Consider the following 21843-nt stretch of genomic DNA (forward strand, 5'->3'; position numbering starts at 1 on the left):
AATGTAGGCTTCATTTTTTTAATAAATTCACCTTTATTCTTATCTGCACACTGAAATTTCACTATAATAGCCAAACTGCCATATTTAGTATTTTCTCATTTTCTTATTTCACCAACCTAAAAAGCTGAAAGTTGCCTTAAAGGCCCTCTCAACTTCCTTTCACACAATATTTATTAGTTCTGCTTCCAAAATATTTTACTAATTTTTCCCCTTTCTTCATTTCTACCACCACCATCTTTGTTCAGACTCTTTCCTCTTCCTTTCTCTTTGACTAATAACATCTTATCTTTTGATTCATTTTCTTATCCTCTTCAGTCAGTTTCACCTATAGAATACTAGTTTAACATACATCCTTAGCTATGGCATTCCTCTATCATACCCATCCACACTGCCTTCGGAAACCAACCTCCTTATCCTAGCCAGCAAGTCATCTTCACAGTTCAACCCCAATTGCTATAGTCCTTTTTTTTTCCTTCATGCCTCCCTTTCAATTCTACCCAACTTAATGCATTGAATGTTGTCTTGCTTCTCAAAACCATGACCTTTTCTATTTTGAAAAGAGTACACAGTATACCTTTCCCCTTCCTCCAGGAAACTCCAGTTTTTCTTTCTCTACTTGACAAAGATCCTACCCATCCATAAAGATAACTCTTAACTGTTAAATCTCTATAAAGTCATCTTTGGATAATTTGCCTCCATTTCATGTATTTGTAAAAATTCCCCTACACACACACACACACACACACACCCAATGCCCTTTATTATATCTCCATTTTTAGAAATTACATTGGAATATAGTTGGCTGTCTCTCGCATTAGGCTGTGAGTTACCTGTATTATTTTGGTTACTCACAATATGGTGCCTGAAGCACAGTAATCATCTCACACCTACCCATTTGAATTATTATGAATACCTAATATTGGAATAAAGTTTATATAGCATTACTTAATACTGGGAATACAACAAGTATATCATTTTTCAGAGTGATTCACATGATACTCACTCTTTACTTCACTCACATCATATCACAACCATTGAGATAATTAAGGAAATGTGGTAAAGATATTTTTTAAAGAAAATATATTTTGATAACTGTGTTAGACTTCCACTGGAGTTCATAAAATTATGAACATTTCCTAATATCCTCAAAAGTTAGTGACAGCAGCATTAGCAGGAACAACAACTTACTAAGACAAAAGTTTTTATTTGGGCATAGAATCTTCTAAAATTTCAGTAAAATGCGATCCATTTAACCAGACCTTCAGATTCTAAAGATATCTTATAGGAATAAATGATGTTTTAAGAGCAGTGCACACTGAACTAATCATCTGAGTTGTGACTACAAGGATTAAATTGTTTTAAGTTATTTTTTACGGACCAAGCACTCAAGCTGTCTCACGGGTTGGGAACAGTTGAAACCAGTATATTTGTAGGCTGCATACTATGTCCAGGGGATACAATTTTCAAAATATTAATTGAAAAATGTATAGTTACATGTAGAATAACATTAAATGTAATATAAAAATCAAATGTACTTTTATTTATTTGGCTTCAATTGTGTATTTGACAATTACTATATGCAACTTTGTTATGTGCAACTCAACATCATAGTAGATATTCTTTGAGATAAAATAGGATAAACAATTTTGAAAAGAAATACACCAAAGACTAAATAGCACTGTAAGTTGGTTGGTGATTAAATGCCTAATGACATACAAACAAATAAGTTTTAATTCTATGAGGGAGGTAGAAAGAGAATATAAATAAGGTGAAGGGCCATGTGGAAAAGGTGACCCTTGAACTTGGCTTCACAGAGTGCAGAAGATTACAAAAATCATTCAAGAGCAAGAAAATATTAGGAAAGGGATGTGATGTTTAATTAGTATCTGTTTTTGCCCAAGTGGGACAAAATTTGGGAGATGGACTAACATTTGTTGAATTCTTGCTAGCATCCAAGCACTCTGCTATTATACGTAATAAAAAACTAAATCACCTAATACCTGTAATATAATTACTGAAGCTCTAAAATTGCAAGATGTAGTCATTTGAATATTTGAAATGTACAGAGCAAGTGGAGTAAACAAATTGAAGTTTTAAGAAAACAAATCTGTCATTAATGTTTAATATATAACAGAGATAGGAGAGAATAGATCACAAAAGTCCAGTGACAAGTGTCAACACTGGAGTGAGCCTATGACTAGGGCAATGTGGAATCCAAGGACACTGCAGATGTAGCACACACGGAGGGGGTGAGATAGGATTTATGACTAAGATTTGATGTGGGCAGTGAGGACAAATGAAAACTGAACAATGACCTCAAGCTTATGTCCTTGAGAGAATGACAGTTTGGTGATGCCTTCCATGCCTAGAGCAATTTTACCTCATCAAGAACAACAACAAACAAAAACCAGAAATATTCACACACAAAAACTTAAAATCTCTTGACAGTCACAAAAAATTACAAAGGATTTTATACTTTGCTGATATGCTTGATAGATGCTCACTGTGTTTGTTTAAAATTAATACCCATTCTTATATTCACAAATCAAATATGCAAACATCAACCAATTAAAATTATTCCTTAAAGTTGTTGGAAAAGGATTCACTGAAAGGAAGACACCATACACATTTATTAGTTCCTAACACTATTGTTTTAATTGCTGCAGAATATATTGAAGAGATGCATGATGATGACTCAGTTCATAACAAGTGCTGAGCAAGCCTTAGTTTACTCCATTTAAAGTGATTACATCACATAAAATTTGATTTTGAATTTTTTTATTCCAAATGACAGATAAAACAAAAACTGGGTGGTTTTCTAGATGTGAAGTATAATTTGTCTAGAAAATTAATTCATGTCAATTCTTATTTTTGAGGTTCAAAACTTACTATAAGTTTCCCTTGCAATTAATATTGAAAAAAAAGTATCAGGAGTAGAGATTTCTTTAAAAGGTAACAAGTTCTGCTTTGTGATGTCAATAGAAAAGGTGATGGCAAAATATTAAAGGGAAGTATTTGATCAGTTGGTGAGAAATGATAAAATTCTGAGTCATAAGGAATAAAGGCATAAGAACATCTTCTAAAATTTACTTTTAATAATGGATATGTCTGAGTTTATATCAATCTTATGTTAACTTTACCTTTAGGATATTGACCAAGTAACGGTAAGTGCAAGACAGGAATTCACAGAAACACAGTAATGAGTATTCAGCGGTTATTTGTATTAAGGAAAAAGCAAAGTGATGAGTTCTGAGGAAGAGAATGTGAAGTCTAAAGGAAATAGAAAAGGGAAATGAAGTAATATTGAGTGTTTATTCTTTCAACTCCTATGCTAGGTATTTTATCTGTTATTCTTATTCTTGCAACTTGGAATGGTAGATTTTTTTTTTCTATTTTATCATTCCATTTTCAAAGACAAAAGATCTGAGGCTTGAAGAACTATAGAGCTTGCCCAAATAAATACATGATAGCACTTTACATAAACTCATTTTCAAGTCATCTTGACCCCTCTAAATCTCTGTGAACAATTTTGTCAAAAGAGAGTGAGAACAGTTAATATTTCAACTACCTAGGCTTTAATATTACTAAATATTCTCTATAACTATGGCTTATTTTGAATGAATCGAAGATGAAACTGATTAATATACAGGTTGATTTTTTAATGACAATATATTTGTCAGAATACCATTGAACTCTTAGTTTCTTTCTCCTATAATCCAATTCATAAGGAATGTAGTTGTGCTGCACATTTCTGGATTGCTAGGGAAATAGTAATTTTCCTCACTGCACAGGATACTGATGAACTAAAACTAAAAGTCCTAAGCAGAGCTTTAATCAGCTAACCTTATTGCTCACAGTGATATTTGCAAAGTTTGTATGTGTCCCAATTATGTAGCTTATGCACCATATCCTTACTATATGCTGTAATCCACAAAAAGAACAAATATAATATTTAATTCTCATGCATCCATCCAAGTGTTCTTCTATCTATTCATTTACAAGTATATTTAGTATCTATTCTCTTTATTTATAATCCATTTAGTCTGAAGCGTAGGTCGTTATTATGATATTCCATAGAAGTGGATTTACTGTACTCCTATAGGTCTAGCTGTATGTCATTGACTTACATTTAGAGAAACTTTATTTGTAAAACAAATAAACTAAAAAGATCTGTTTGAAGATATGGGATATTGCTTTATACAGGGTCATCTTTATGAATATCATTGGAAGAAATCTCTTGCTAATCACAGCTTTAAAAATATTTGCAATTTCTTTTTTTAAGTATGCTTTTTATAGGATATTTTAAATTTTTTATTGTTATTTCTCGAATAGTTAACTGACTTGTTTATTTCTTTAGTCAATTTGAATTACGAAACTTAGAATTCTTTTTGCTTTGGCTTAAAGAAATAATGGAGTCAAAATAGAAATGGTACAGAAGATAATGTTTTATAACTATTTTAAAAACTTATTGAACACAACTTACTATAAAAATTACCTATGATATACTTTAATATTGTCTATTATATTTTATTATAGTTAATATTTTTAAATACTGGACAAGACCCATGAAATTTATCTCATAACCTACATTTAGAAAAATTCTTGGTCTCGGTATGCATTTTTAGTTTACTAATACTACTGGCTCCATTTTACTTCAATAAAAAGTTATTTGCTTACCTGTTTTCCATGCTTACCTATTTTAAAATTTATATTGTCTAATATTTTATGCATACTATTTAAGCTGCTATAAGTCTTTTTCTGTGAAAGTACTATAAAGAAATAAATACCTGAAAATATCAGACAATCTATTAAACTGAAGTTATATTGATTCATAAAATGGACCTTTCTGCAAAGAGCTTATGGTTTACTGAGGAGGACAGATAAAGAGCAGATAAAATAACATAGTAAATAATAAGAATATACTAAAAGAACAGAAAACACAAAGGTGAGAACAATGCTTTTTGCCTAAGGAAATTATGTTTGAATTGAAGCTGTAAATAAAAACCAGTTTTATCTATGAAAAGCAGCCTTTTTATGTGCTAAATTTAGTCTTGAACTGCTCATCACTTTTTATCCTCTTAGTAAAGAACTAGTATTTCAAGGTTAGGGTTATCTCAAGGTTTTGGTCCTGGAAGTTATTGTATACTGAGGAACGTTCTGTCGTGCTACCACTTATGACAAAATTATACCAATAGGGTGCTGTGACGTTGGGATCTTAAAGTCTAGGAAAACCAAGTGTTTGCTGTACACATGATGTTGTATCCAAGAACTGGTAACAGATGCCAATCAAATCCAGGGCATGTCTTCTGATCTCAGGGGATGTAGTCACTAAATGGATGTCTTGATGTACACACAAGACAGAAAGTAGCAAGAGACTGAACATCAAGAGAGAAAGGCAGTGCAGCATTTTTCTGCATGATGAACATAAACTGGGTAAATGTTTTATATGTATGTAAACACATATATATAAGTATATCATGCAACAAATCCTCAGCTTTCACCTACTGCATATATTTTTATAAAACAAAATCAAGGAAAATAATATTTAGGGAAAAGATATTTTCCCTAAATAATCTTTCCTCCAGATATTCTTTATGGTAGAGAACAATCGCATCAACAACAGTTATTTATCTAAAAATGAGATTAAAACAAATATAGTAGTATGTTTAGTAAAAGCCTTCTATCTTTACAATCATGTGTATATTTTATCCCCAGGAGTTATGGGAGTTAATATGCAGAAAGTATATGAGAGGAGCCAGATAGCTGGTACAGGGTGTATGTCCAATTGCGAAGTATAGCACTCTTTGCTCTTTTCCTGTGACTCCTCTTATGTGACCATCCCCCCATGATTCTGACTCTATTTTCCTCTTTGTTTATTATTTCTTCTTCTTCTCATTGCTTCTTTAAGAGTTCACATTCTCTTCCTATCACAATTCCTATTTCTCTTATTTTTTTTTCTTCATCCTATTTCTGAGAACCTTCTTTTCCTTGGCTTCTACTTATTCTTCAAGCAAGGGAATAACCAAGGTTTGAAAGGATGTCATGTACTGACATGCCGAGTCAGACTCTAAACATTTTAAGATAAAGCCCGTTTTCTCCATTGTGTCCCAGGTAGACCTTAGTGGACTATGATTACATCCAACTAGGGATGAGATAAATGTAGCAATAGTGATGGGGACCAGTGATAAAAATCTGAGGTATTTGATTTGACTTTGATCATTCAGAGTTTATGCTTTAAATTCTGATAATGCTTGACAGTTCGCCTGAATTTTTAGTTCACATAATCTAAAATGTATGTCATGTAGAGTGTGAAAGTACTTCATAGTTTTGACATGAAGGTCAACTTCTTTTTTTTTTTTTTTTTTCAAGAGGAAGTTTTGCTCTTGTCGCCCAGGCTGGAATGCAGTGATGCAATCTCGGCTCACTGCAATCTCTGCCTCCTAGGTTCAAGTGATTCTCCTGTCTCAGCCTCCCGAGTAGCTGGGATTGCAGGCATCCGCCACCAACTCAGATAGTTTTTGTATTTTTAGTAGAAACGGGGTTTCACTATGTTGGCCAGGCTGGTCTCAGACTTCTGACCTCAAGTGATCCACCCGCTTCAACCTCCCAAAGTGTTGGGATTACAGGCGTGAGCCAAGGTGCCTGGCTGAAGGTCAACTTCTTAAAAAGACAGAGCAGACATGCTTTTGCTTTCTAGTTGTATAGCTCTGGTTCGCAAGCGCTTTATGTGTTTATGCTTCTATTCTTCTCTCTAGTGGGCTGCATCTTAACTGAATGCTGATGAGGTGATTTGTCTATCACTTTCATTTACTTTACAAATGCTCCTCAGAATATGAAACACTCAGTGAAAATAACTGATAAAATATTTATTTTGGTGTTCTTATCTGTGTGAAGGATTAGGAAAATACTTTCTATTCTCATTGCTCCAGGAATATAGACCAATGCTATTGCTTCTTGTTTCATTATCACTGTAAGTTTTAGATGAAGGTGCAGCAGGATTTAGGGGAAGGGCTGCAGAAGGGGATAAACCTAATACACAAGTAAAGAAAGATAACTAAGTTGAGAAATGTGAATTCTTCCTTTTTAAAAGCATGTAAATGTTCACTTTTCAGTTCAAAACAAGAGAAAAATGGCATGTTTTCCATAGTTGTTAATATTTGGTACTGAAATAACAGAATACTTATGATACTATGGTCATTATAATTCATGCAATTAAACAGATATTATTACCTTTGCGAAACATGTTGTTATTGTCATTTAAATCACATATTAAGAAAAAATATTGCTATAATTTTTAGTCCCTCCTTTGAGTTCTTTCTAGCTAAGCACTTTCAATGTGTAAAATATCTATCCTTCTTGCAGAGAGACAAGTATGCAAATAGTTAAATTTAGGATTAACAATACCATATTATGTGGAAAAAGCCCTGCCCTTTTTTTAACTGGGTATTTTATACCTGTTGTTTTGATATTAATTTATTAATGTATTAAATATGCCATATACTTTTCTGGATCTTAGTTTACTTTTCTGTAAAATTTTATTTCTACAATTATTTGAGATTTCATATCTATTTTTGAAATATATAACTGTTCACGTACAGTTCTCTAACATCTATTACATTTACACTCTTTGGCAGGCATTTTTCAAAGAACTTTAGTTATATCATATTAAACATGACAAAAACCTGATGACAAACTATTTCTGTCTCTATTATGACAGGCATTTTTCAAATAACTTTAGATGTATCATAGTAAACATCACAAAAACCTGACGACAAACTATTTCTTTCCATCTATGGCAACAAAAGTGACCCATAGAGAGTTTGCTCCAGATTGGAAAGCCAGTGGTTCCAGTGCTAGAGAGGGAAAGATCATACACTTAATTGACACATTTGTTTATGGCGTACTATGTGCCAATAACTACTCAAACTGCTGGAGATCGTTGAAAAAAAAAAGAAAGAAAAAAGAAAAAACCTCTACCTTTATGAAGTTGATCATTATCTATTTTACCTATGCTTAAAGACAATCATTCAGTTTAGATATAATAGTTTATTTATCTGACAATTATAAAGCCCCTTGTTCTTTAGCCAGCTATACAGCAATACAAAAATGTCTCACTATATATGCCTACTCTTTATGGAAACAAAAAAAGTATATACACAGTGTGAGTTTCTCAAGGGTTGCTTCCTGCCATCATACATTTCATATTCACAGTCAAGTGTCCCAAGAGAATAGATTCTCATTAGTGTTGAATATGGAGTTTTTAGTTGAATGTGTAAATGGGACCTTCTTTTCATATTGGGCTTAAATTTTTGCTTAAAAAATAGAACTTCTCCAGTGATTCTGTTGAGATTAAAGGATTCATAGGCTTATTCTTTTAAAGTTGGCCTGAGAATATTTAAATGAGATTTGCAAATTTGCTATGTCATTTGCTTGATGGGTAGGTACCATCAGAGATTTTCACTTTTCATTTATAGATATATAAAATAAAATTATAGCAGAGTATGCTGTTATTACAAACATCTAGGCTTTGAGAGTGTTTGAAATAACTAATAGAAAAAGAAATTGCAGTTGTACTTTAGGGCATGGATATACATTCCAAAAGTCTCCTCTTGTTTTCATCTGTTGTTTCAAAGTTTATGAGCTGTGACAAGATCATGAGCAATATTTTAACTACAGAAAAGTAATATATTCTCGACACTAATTTTAATGCAGCTTCCATAAGCAAGATGACAATCTGAAATTTAATCTTATGAATGTTCCAAAGGAGAAATTAAAACAGTGAAGCTTTTTAATAAAAAATAGTATACAGCATCTGGCTGGGCACGGTGGCTCACCCCTGTAATCCCAGCACATTGGGAGGCCGAGACAGGCAGATCACGAGGTCAAGAGATCGAGACCATCCTGGCCAACATGGTGAAACTCTGTCTCTACTAAAAATACAAACATTACCTGGACGTGGTGGTGGGCGCCTGTAGTCTCAGCTACTCAGAAGGCTGAGGCAGGAGAATCATTTGAACCTGTGGGAGGTGGAGGTTGCAGTGAGCCAAGATCGCACCACTGCACTCCAGCCTGGTGACAGAGCAAGAATCCATCTCAAAAAAAAAAAAAAAAAAAAAGTATACAGTCTCTACAAACTACATACATTGCCATAGAGTCAAGTCAGCATTCTATCTCTTCTTGATATACATTAAAATAATTATTAAAATATTTCAATTAATTTTAAATAATAAACATACTTCAGTATAAATTTAGTAAGCATTATTTTCATAAGTAAAAGCCATGGCTTATTTTCATATAACATGTCAATCATAATGGATCCAGTTAAGGTAATATTTATTTTCTTTCATTTTGAAACCATTTCTTACAGGGAAAATATACATTCAATTGCTATTTTCCTGCAAATTTGAAAAATTTCTGACTACATATGTGTACATTTGAAGCCTAATTTTTATTTTATTTTATTTTATTTTTTTAAGACAGAGTCTGGCTGTGTTGCCCAGGCTCTGGAGTACAGTGGCACAATATGGGCTCACTACAAGCTCCTCCTCCCGGGTTCACGCTATTCTCCTGCCTCAGCCTCCCGAATAGCTGGGACTACCACCTACCACCTGCCACCACACCCGGCTAATTTTTTGTATTTTTACAAGAGACACCACCATGCCCGACTAATTTTTTGTATTTAGTAGGATGGAGTTTCACTGTGTTAGCCAGGATGGTCTTGATCTCCTGACCTCGTGCTCAAGATGGTCTTGATCTGCCTGCCTTGGTCTCCCAAAGTGCTGGGATTACAAGCGTGAGCCACCATGCCTGGCCTGACACCTAAATTTTTAACATGTTCAACATGTTTGCATACATAATAAAAACACAAATGCATTATAGTTATTTAATGCATACAGTCAATATATTATTCTTTGTTAATATGAATTAAGAGACATGGAGATATTTACTACTCAGAATGTAGTGCCAACTGCTGCATTAATTCACTCCAGAAATAATGTAGAGAACCTAGGTTCTATAAGAGAGTGTATAAGAAATACTTTGAAGGATCTCATGCTTCTAATTCTCAGGAAAATAGAATTTTTTGCTAAGATAGTATATCAGTCCATTTTCATACTGCTGTAAAGAACTGCCCGAGACTAGGTAATTTATAAAGGAAAGAGGTTTAATTGACTCACAGTTCAGCATGGCCGGGGAAGCCTTGCAAAACTTACAATCATGGTGGAAGGCAAAGGGGAAGCAAGGCACCTTCTTCACAAGTAAGCAAGAAGAAGTGCTGGGCAAAGGGGGAAGAGCCCCTTATAAACCATCAGATCTCATGAGAACTCACTCATTGCCAGGAGAACAGCATGGGGGAAACTGACTCCATGATTCCATTGTCTTCACCTAATCTCTCCCTTGACAGGTGGGGATTATGAGGAATATGGGGATTATAAAGCAAGATGAGATTTGGGTGGGGACACAAAGCCTAACCATATCAGATGGTTATTGACCTGGGTCAAAAAAAAAAAAAAAAAAGGCTGGAATTTTAGTAGTATAGAAAAATACCAAAGACTTTCCATGTCAGAAGATAAGTGTGACCAAGTATTCAGAGTGAAAATGGACACATTGTGTTAGACAGTGAGAGATGTAATATTTTAGGAGAAAATAATGTTCAAAGTAGAACACTAAGATATAAAGTAAAAAAAAAAAATTCTAAGAATGTGAGTTGAATATTTTCTAGGATGACTGAGGATAAATATATTCTCAAAAAGATGCATTAACCCCCACTATTTCAGAGTTCAACATAGGTGAACTCTGAAATAAGGAGTGAAGCCTGATGAAAAAGTACCATGGTGTCTCCAGTGAAATGTGTTGAAAAATTACCAAAACTGAAAACAGTTCTTTGTTGTTGAAAATTTCAAATGAACTTATAAACAATATGATAAAGAGCAGAGATTTTTTTTTCTTTTGAGATAGAGTCCTGCGCTGTCACCTAGGCTGGAGTGCAGCAGTAGGATCACAGCTCACTGCAACCTTGACCTCCCTGGGCTCAGGTGACCCTCCCGTCCTGCGTAGCTGACTACAGGTGCATGCCACTATACCCGGATAATTTTTGTATTTTTATTAGAGAGGGGGTTTCACCATGTTGTCCAGGTCTTGATCTCCTGACCTCAAGCAATCTGCCCACCTTGGCCTCCCAACGTGCTGAGATTACAGGCATGAGACACAGTGCCCGGCCAAGAGCAGAGATTCTAATGAATTGTGTAGCAAAGGTCAAATGAACTAAATGAATGATGGAGAATGACTATTTGGATAAAGGAGATAAGCATTTTCATCAATTCCTTTAAGTTTTTTCTTTGTTTGTTTTACAGAATGTTCAACCAATATGAGCTTGTTCTGGTAGAAGTGGCTCTTAAATGGCTATATTTCTTCCATTTATTAAAATTTAGCACAATTCATTGTACCCATGAGTTTTATGAGTACAATGAGTCAAGGAAATCTTGTTTTCACCATTTATAAACTGCTAAGTATTGTAGGAAAAAACTTGGTAGTGAATTAGGGCACACAGACCTTGAGTCTATGGTTTTTAACTTAAAAATATACAAGTCATACAGCAATAAAATTATATTGTATATGCAAAGCACTTAGCACAATAATTGTTAATTAGTAGGTATAATAATTGGAAGTCAGTTAATTCTCTTAAAATGGACTTCAAACTTTTGTTGATTCTCCCCTTTTTTCATTCTAGTCTAGTGCCCATCAACTTCACCACAGCCCAGTGTGATATCTTCTTAGGGTATTCTTTGAACAGTTAGGGTTTAAACAGGATTAAAGAGAGAAAAATTTTATGGCCTGACAAATTAAAATCGCACCTCTTTTTGTATAGCCAATTACAAATAAAATACTGCAGGAGTTAAATTGAATGCTTATTCTAGATTTGATAAAACTAATGGGTAGCAATCATTTTGTGAGCGTTAGAAGTGAAATACTAAACCAAATTGTAATATGGTCACCTTATATGTACATTGATCCTCAATAAATCAGTTTTTCACATTAATGAAGATTTATCTTTAGGGGTATTAATTTTAACTTGAATAGAATAACCCTAGTTGCATCATATATTGTCTTCTGTTGATGTGTTTCTGTTACCAAAAAAGGAGCAGTTTTATTACTGACTCTTTTTTTCCTCTCTTTTTAGTAATTCAAGGGACACCTTTGCATTCCTCTCAATTCATAGACCTTGTTCTTCTTGCGCTTCTTATCCACCTCCTATACCTTTTTCTTCCTTCTTGACCTTCCTCTCAAAGAATTAGAGGCAAATATTTGTGTTCTTTTTACTCTTGGGGTTGCTCATTTTGAATGTGCAACAGTAGGAGGGTTCTATTATTTTTTCTACTGCATTGACTCCTAGAATCATTCAACAGGAGTCTGTTACCTGGCTAACAGTAATACAACTTGTGGTTGACTATTTTATTCATAAAATATTTTAATATTATTAAATTAAAAAAACACGTTGACAAAATAGTGTATGTTTATTATCTAAAAAGTAATAACTGCAATTTTCTCTTATAACTATAGCCTCCTCTTTAGTATTTGGAATACTTCATTGGTAAAAATAGAGTTTACATACAACTCATTTATTATGCAATATGAGAATATTCCCTAGATTAGTTTTTGAATATTTCCTTACTTACAGCTCAAAAATGCCACTTTTTTTATATCAAGCTCAAATTTCACAATTTCCCTAACTATATTTTTGGCAATGTCTCTCCAAATTATTTCTATCACCTAAGTTTAAGATACCCAATAATTACAAACATTGATGTCCTCATTAGAAAGAACCAGTGGGTGGCTTTGTCAAGAAATCAGAGTAGAGTCCAAGCTCAGGGTTCTTTTAACTAGTTATATGATTACAGGAAGGACGGTTAACTTCTTTGAGCCGGAGATTCTTCATTTTTAAAACAGATGCTACAACAGCTCTATAAACTACCTGGAATTGTTGTGAGAATAAAATAAGATGAAAGTTAAACTGATTTGTAAATTGTAAAGCATTATGTTAATATACGTTGTTGGTATAATTACCATTTTTATCACATGTGATTAGTTTCTTGGTTAATAAAAATACAAATTAGAACAAAGTCAATAATGCAAATTTGTATAATAAAATGATTTCTAATATATGGTAAGTATAATAGAAGAAAACATAAAGTAATATCTTTTCCAGCTTTTATAAATAATTTTCTCTCTGAGTTTTGAAATGATGATATTATCTAAGTATGTTAATTATTAAGAAAAAATACTAACAATTATATTTTCTAATATTTTACATTTAGTTTAAACATAAAATAAAAAGATAAATTGTAATTTAATCACCCCTCTGAGAATCCAGAGACATTTTTTATCTTTTATTAACTAAAGTTGGAAGTAGAAATAGATTATACTTGAGCTTTACAATACTTAGTATATATGTTTGCATTTCTTTTATTCTTGTTTTAATAATGTTTTCTTAAATTGTTGGTACAGATAATTACTATAAAGGCAGTATCCATGTGATTATTTTCAAAAATCTATACACATGAGGTTTTTTAAAAAAGCAAACTAGTTAAAAGCATTACATCTTTTTTGAAACTCAGTTAAAAAAAATTTAAAAACCTAATCAGATTCAAATGATCTCATCAGTGTTCATAAGGCCCAGTGGTCCTAGAGAACTCTAAGTTGAATTTAATGATTTATCCTATGGGAAAACATCCAAATTTTAGGATAGTGATTATCAAATGTTATTTTGTAAAAAATTTTGTGTGTATCCTAATGCAAAGAATTTCTAAACTCATTTTTTTTATTTTGAAATCTTGGTTCAGCACATTTGAAAAAAAAGCCTAGAAATAACTTCAAGAAACACTAGTCTAGGGATTGTATTCTGCCAATACAGGAAGAAATTTGTGTAGGAGGTCATTAGGTATATTTTTTATAAAGTATTGTGCACAATTATGAACACTTAAATGGAAACAGATATCATTAAATAAATATTAAATACATCTAATTTTGAAGTATTTTTTCTTCTCATCAATATTTTCTAACATCAACATCTGTGCATAATATTGGGGCTGGAAATTAGTCTCTCAAATAGTGGATACAACTGTTTCTCTTTGGGATCTTAAAATTATCTAAACTCTAAATGTTACTTTAACATAATTTACTAGACTGTAAGAAGCTATTGTTAAATAAGTGATTCTTAAGCCAGTATTACTTTCTTTAATAACAAAATACTTCTTTTCTTGTGTACTAGGGCTCACCAGGAGAACGTGGGTCAGCAGGTACAGCTGGCCCAATTGGTTTACCAGGGCGCCCGGGACCTCAGGGTCCTCCTGGTCCAGCTGGAGAGAAAGGTGCTCCTGTAAGTAATGTCTAGGAGAAAATATATGATGCTGCTGCCCTGTACACATTATTACTTTTTATTCAACAATATTAGCTTTTCATACACCACTGTATTCTCTCTGCCTATGTGTCTGGCATATAAATACCCTGGCTTGTATATGTATAATAGAGAAAATTTCAAATTCAATTAAATGAGATGACATTTTCCCACACTTTATGAAACCGTAATACCTGTGAGAGAGTTGGATATTATTAATGTAAAAGGCTTCTCATTTTGCTTTTTTTTTTAAAAAAGTTGTGAGTTTTTGATTGAAGCTATACCTTGCTGCTTTACATTAGAAAAGGGTGAACTTTTTACACCTCTTGTAATACAAATTCAATTTCAAGCATTTCCATAGTCTGGAAATAAGACTCATAGAAAGTAGCTGCCCTTCTCATGTAATTTGAGCTCTGATCGCCAGTGAGTGAGATGGGGAACATCTCACCAATTATTTCATCTAATATTTATTGGACTTTCACATTTTATATTTACATGGCTATGGACTCTATTCCACTCGTTAGATTTAGGTTTCTTTGTTAAGACTTCTTCTCTATTTTTTTTCCTGCTTTTGATATGATTGTATTTTTTTTAAAATGATTCTCTCTTCCTACAAGATTAAAACGCAAACTGTTTCAGTAAATGTAGATTAAAAGTATTGGCTCTGATACACAAAAATATAAGTTGAATATTTTTATGTACTGGTAAGTGTTGATATATAAAACTAAGCTTAAGCTTATATTCAAAAATACCCCTCTATCACTAAGACTTCAGTTTTATCAAGCTGATTTGCTTTCATTGCCTATGCATTTTCTCTGATTATTCTGTGATATTATTCCAATGTTTCTGTTTGAGACCATTTTGTGCAGTTATAACAGAATACCACAGACTGGGTAATTTATAATGAACAAAAATATATTGGCTCATGGTTCTGGTGGATGGAAGGTCCAAGATAGTGGGGCCACATCCGGTAAAGAACTTCTTGGCACATCATCCCGTGGTAGATGGACAAAGAGAGGGCTAGAGAGAGAGAGAGAGTAAAAAGAAAACAAATTCCGTTTGTTTTAATGAACCCACTAATGCAATAACGGCATTAATTAATTTCATTTTGCCCTCATGGCCTAATCAGCTTTCATTAGGCCCTACTCCCCCACATTGTTGCATTGGGAATTAAGTTTCCAAAAAATGTTTTTTTGGTGACACATTCAAACTGTAGCAAATAAAAAAAAGATGTTTCCAGTAATCCATTACCTTTCAGAAAGAGATAGAATGTTGGAATGGGCCATGCCACCTGTGGATAGAACTTTTAAGTGACAGAAAAAGCACTTTTAATGTGCTGAGAAAATATATTTTATAGTGTACTATGTACTAGGAAAAGATAGAAAATAGATTCAGTTCCTTTAATACAAATTAATTTAAAAATATAGGGAACACATATTTTGCACAATACACTAAATAATGCATACAGAGAAAATAGACATAAATTGCTTTTTATACAAATTGAGAATATACTAATTAGATAAGTCAATATTTCTGTGAAGATAATATACTGAATGGTAGATTTTAAAGTGGATAAAAACCTTAGCTTTATGAAGAATAAGTAAGTTATTGAAATAAAGATCAGAATATGGAAAAACAATGAAACTGATAAGAAATTAATTAGGTGAGACAGATGAAAAATTATTGACATTAGCCTTTGTAAGAGCCAGGATTCAGGCCTGAGTTTTGTTGGTAATTAGTGATATCGTAACTAGAGAAGAGAAAAGGGAATGCCTTGCTTCCCCATCGTCTTTCAGTTATCCCAGCCAAGGACAACAACTCCAGCATGTTCATTCCATTTTCTATTAGCCAAAATTAGCTATTTAGAATAACTAAGGGGTAGGCACTGTATTGTTAGCATTATACTTTTGAAGGAGCTGTCTGCTTAGGGACAGTAATATAAAGTGGGTAGTGAGAGTGTTCAGTGAAAGGAGTTATAGATATCCATTCAGAGGTTTAGTAAAAACTGATGAAAATGTTGGGCAAAATGTTATATCTAGCCTTTATTTCTTCTTCCTCTTTCCAAATATAAATTTTAGATCTTACCTCTGCTGAGCAGCTTGTGTTATAAAAATGTTATGCAATTATCAGCAGGTTTACACTTGCATTAAAAAAAAGACAAGATGTGGCCTGTGGAATACAAGCCCTTGGTCTACCTACCCATCAACTCTGCTTCCTAGAATGGAGAAATGTCCTAATTAGCATCCCTATATTAATCAGTTAGATTAGGAACTCCAGGAGGTGGGTCTAGAAAGCAGGTGAGAAGAAAGGGGCTAAAACCTTCTCCAACTTAATTGCATTGATAGAAAATTTTGATAGGGAAACTGATTCTAATGAAAACTATTAGTTACTGGATGCAAAGATTACAGATAAGAAGAGATTTAAACTATGCATCTATTTGGGGACGGTTGTAGAAATTGGGGGGAAAAGCTAGATCTAAAACACAGCAGTCAATGCACTAACTATAACTGAATTAGGCAATAGCAGTTTGAAATTTTAGCAAAAATATTCTCCAAATACTTATTTACAATTTCTAGCAAGTGTGTGTGTATAATTGCAGAGAAAATAATCAGTGCCAGAATTGTAAGTCTGGGAGTCATTTAAAATAAGAGTGATGCTTAAAAGCATATTTTTGGATTACCATGTGATGTAGTGTTGAGGGAGAACAGAAGTCTGGACTCAGTCTTAATGGAGAATTATAATTGGTGTAAGGTTTGAAAGCATCTAATAAGACAGAAAAACAGTCCATGAGGTTTTTGGGTTTTTTTTTTTGTATGTGTGTGTGTGTGTGTGTGTGTGTGTGTGTGTGTGTGTGTGTGTGTGTCCAGAGGCATGCCATCAAAGAGAACAAGAGATAAACGAGTTCCTTTTTGTGGGATGTTGTAAAAGATCAAGAATACTGAAATCCGAAAGACAAAGAAATTAAGAGACTGGGATTTTACCTGCTGGGTATTTATAGCTTTAGATTAATTCTAAATTGATTCAAAAAGAAAAAAAATGGACTATAGAGGAGTGGTGTAAGGACGTGTAAATCCCCTGAAGCAAGGCATGGAACACATGGAAAAATGAGCAGTAGGTGGAAGTACTAAAGTTGAATGCGTTGCCTCCCTATATTGTGTGGTGCATGTATTTATCTACTTTATCAATAATAAGAAAATAGTCAGTGGAAAAGTTAAGGAGTTAAGGAAATGAGAGTTGCCTGCTTGAAGACAACTAGAAGTGGGTTGGGAGCTAGCCCTATCATTTATTTAGTTCATGATTTTGGTTAAGTTATTTAACATCAAAACCTCTGTTTTCTCAACTCTGAAAAGAAGATGGCCATCTCTGAAAAGAAGATAATCACAGTATTTTGTGAGGACTAGATAAAATTATGGTTCTAAATCATTTTTCAGAATTGTGATAAGTTGTGAGAAGTGTTCAGAATAATCATTACTATTAGTGGTAGTATTATCATTACCATCAGTGTGTGAACCAGAGTGCCATATAAAAGGATGAAATAATACACTGAGAATTAGTACATAAATGAGCTTTTGAGGAAGGAGTGATGGATTTTGTGAATTGTAATAAAAGTTGTGGGTGTGAGTACAGGTTAAATATAAGACCATGCCAAATCAAACAAAAGACATGGGGATGTTTAGCTAATTCTATCATTTTTTAAGGGAAGATTCAGTTATTAATGTAAATGGAATGTTAGAAGTGGTGAAATAAAGACCGGCTACAAGGAGAGATGAATGTTTCCAGTAGTTGTGTACATTGTGGGCCAAGAGATACATAATGGAGGAAGAGTTATGTCATCTGGAGGAATTATAAATGGCTAATATAAATTTCGAATGCTATAGATCTGTTGAATTTCTCCCAACACCACACAGACCAGGGTCAGAAGAAACGAATGGCAAGTGATTCCTGGTAGAGATTCTGTGTACTATAATGAAGGCAGAAGAGAATATATCTGCCTTATTTACAGGAAACCTTATACAAAAGGATTGATTTTTAGAGTTTAAGGCTAGCAAGGAAATTCAAATTAAGAGGAACTATCTGAATCAACTATTGTATTTAATATAGTGAAGTTTACTGTGAATAGCACAGCACATCCTATGAGTATTGATAGATTTGAAATATCATATTTATTTGAAGAAGATAAAAGGTCTCCAGAGTGACATTGGGGCATCCCTCTTATAATAATTATGGCACCCTTTTAAAAAACAAGAACATATGAAACCCAGGCAAGTAATAAATTAGTTAACAATTTAATTTTGCCTTATAGATATTGTTACTTTTGTTGTCATTAATTAAGTAATGTAGCAACAGTTCCTTAAGTGACTACTCTGGTCCACAGGCCAGAGATATATAATAGAATGCAAAATCAGACATAGTTCCTACCCTCACATAGTTTATTATCTGATAGGGCAATATGATACTATGCAAAGAATCACTAAATACATATATAATGACAAACTCAGGTTATTCATATGAATGGAATGTAATAGTGTATGTCAGATTATAGTAGAGAGATCTGCTAGAATTGGGGCCTTTCCTTGGACAAGGCATTGATGGTGAGATGTAAAAGATGAGAAGGAATTAACTATGCAAAGAGTTCCCATAGGGGCATTCCAGGCCACAGGAACAAAATGTGCTCAGGCAATGTCACAGGAAGGGACATGGCATCAGATTTAAGGGGTTGAGAAAAATGCCTAGAAGGGTTGGAATGCAGAGAGCAAGGGTTAGGGGAGGCTAGATGTGTTTGGGCAGGTAGCAGGAGCTAGATTATAGTAGGCTGCACTAAGCTGTGAAGTCTTTATCTGAGGAAAAGTAAACAAGTAAATTGACCTACGAATGTAGGTAACATGATCTGATTGGCTTTCTGGATGCAGTGTGATGAATACATTGGAAGGAAGTAAGAATACATGTGGAAAACGGCAGGAGGTTTTCTTCCGTAGCTCAGAACAAGGATACCAGTATTATAGAATAAGGTGTCAGTGGTGGAGATAAAGTGAATATATTCAAGAGATAATTAGGAGATAAAATGTATAAAACTAAGTCATTTTAAAGGAGCAGGAGATGTTAAGGGAAGTGAGGGAAAGTGGGGTAATGAAAAGGCAAAACCTAGTCACTTGTAGATTCCCAGCTTGTATAACAGAAGGATAGAAAGGACCTCTGAATGCAATCAAAAATATTGTCTTGTGCAAAACTGATGAAATTTTGGCTTTTAGAAAATAATTTATTTTAAACTACGAAAAGATGTTTTATTGGAAACAGAAGTTGAGTTCCTTATCAAGGCACTTTTTAAAAAAATACACAATATAGGTAAATTTAAACATGAAAATAATGCCATTTTCAAAAACCAGGAGAACCAAAACAAACACTTAAAAATAAGAAAGTTACATATGAAACATATAAAGCATATGGCAAAGTTGGACGTATGAGCAACTGCATTTTTTTATTTCTAAAGCCTAATACCCATTACACAGCTATGTCAGTGGCACTAAGGAAGGAGAATAGAGGCTCAACAAAGTTTTGCAAACGTAAGGAATCTGATTTGTCAATATATAATAATTGCATGTTTGAAAGAAAAATTCTAAGTTGGGTCCTAATTATTTTTGTGTATCATAGCCTAAGATTTATAAGTGGTTTTAAAAGAATAGTATTCTTATTCACAAATGAAGGTAGGGAGCATGTATCATTTATTCTTTAAAATGTTTTTCTAAAAACATTAAACAATATCCTTGTCAAATATAGAAGCTAGATTATTACTCCTGTAGCTGCACTTCAAAACTGTAAAACTAATGATCTTTGGATATTCAATACAGGGAGAAAAAGGTCCCCAAGGGCCTGCAGGGAGAGATGGAGTTCAAGGTCCTGTTGGTCTCCCAGGGCCAGCTGGTCCTGCCGGCTCCCCTGGGGAAGACGGAGACAAGGTTGGTATTCATTATTCATGTTAGTAGATCCTGTGAAAAAGCTTAATTTTTGTCAAGAATTCTAGATAATTCTAATCTTTATGATTAGGCGCCAGCTGGAAGGTTACCTTTTTCAAAGTTTCACACACATTTTCATATGCTCAAAAGTTTTATTTAAGAGGTTCAGAATTAGTATCTGTTCCATAAAATAGTATGTGATATATAAACGGAAAAATCAATTAAAAGAACAGTGGTAGTGAGAAAAACTAGTAGATGCCAAAATTTATTTATTTTTAAGAATATCCTTCTGAAATTAATATAAAATAAAAAAATTAATTACATGTATATGGTTAGCCCTCATGTCTTAGATATTGCACAATAAGACTTAAGAATGAGCTACATATTTACTGGATAATCCTGTTATCATTTGCCAACATGTGAGCACAGACTCTAAGCTCCTAATTCCAAATGTATGGCTGTGTGTTAAATGTTTCAATTGAATATATTATTATATTATTTTAAAATATTATTTAAAAATTTGTAAACCAGCACTCTGATAATGTGCATCATTTTAACATTTGGAAAATTAGCAGAAAAGTGTTTTTGCTGTTATTTTGTTTTTATTTTTATTTTTTACTTTTTTGAGAGATGGAGTCTTGCTTTGTCGCCCAGGCTGGAGTGCAGTGGTGCAACAGGGCTCACTACAGCCTCAAACTCCTGGACTCAAGCGATCCTACCACCTCAGCTTCCCAAGTAGCTGAGACTACAAGCATGCCTCACCATGTGCAGCTAACTTTTTTAAAACATTTATTTGTAGGACAGGGTCTCACTCTGCTTCCCAGGCTGGTCTTAAACTCCTGGGCCCAACCTTTCACGTAAACCTCCCAAACCTGGGATTACAGGTGTGAGACCCAGAACCCGACTGGTAAAGTAATTTTTGATTAATGTGTAATTATAGATTTTATAAATCAGTGTACTTCCATTATCAGTTTATACAGGTAATATTTGAGACAAAATTGATTTTTTAATTATAAATTCAGTTGTAGTATACTTTGAAGTTAAACTGATTTGTCTGTTAATATATTAGTCAATACTAAAAAGCTAGAAGCAGTGGGGACCCAAGATTTTCCATTTTAAACAGTGACATTACACACTAGCATGTAATTATATTAAAGGTAAAATTTAACTGTTTGATGATAATTAAGACAATGCAATAGCATGTTAAAGATAAACTCTAAGTCAAATCTTTCAATTTCAGGGCGAAATTGGTGAACCGGGACAAAAAGGCAGCAAGGGTGACAAAGGAGAAAATGTGAGTTTCCTGCTTCTTATTGAGAGAACGTTATTTATTTAACACCTTTTACTATTTACCATTGATATTTTTATATAGTACTACTAACTTTCCTAGCCAATACTTATAATACCGATACTACATTACCTCTGCCGTTATATAATTCTATAATTTTATATATTTGTGAAGTTTTCTATTTCTGTGATTAAGTAAAGTATGATGATTGT

At 33.4% G+C, this 21843-nt stretch overlaps 1 protein-coding gene across 2 annotated transcripts in view; it reads left to right on the forward strand.

Moving 5' to 3' along the window:
* Positions 1-21843, forward strand: part of COL11A1 (collagen type XI alpha 1 chain) — a 218841-nt gene that overhangs the window by 140530 nt on the left and 56468 nt on the right. For both annotated transcript variants that reach the window (XM_032155224.2, XM_032155225.2), the window contains 3 exons: positions 14267-14374; positions 20239-20346; positions 21584-21637. In XM_032155224.2, coding sequence (XP_032011115.1) covers positions 14267-14374; positions 20239-20346; positions 21584-21637 — 270 coding nt within the window. The remainder of the gene's footprint in view (positions 1-14266; positions 14375-20238; positions 20347-21583; positions 21638-21843) is intronic.

Source organism: Hylobates moloch, unplaced genomic scaffold (assembly GCF_009828535.3).
Source record: "Hylobates moloch isolate HMO894 unplaced genomic scaffold, HMol_V3 SCAFFOLD_5, whole genome shotgun sequence".
NCBI classification, from domain to species: domain Eukaryota; kingdom Metazoa; phylum Chordata; class Mammalia; order Primates; family Hylobatidae; genus Hylobates; species Hylobates moloch.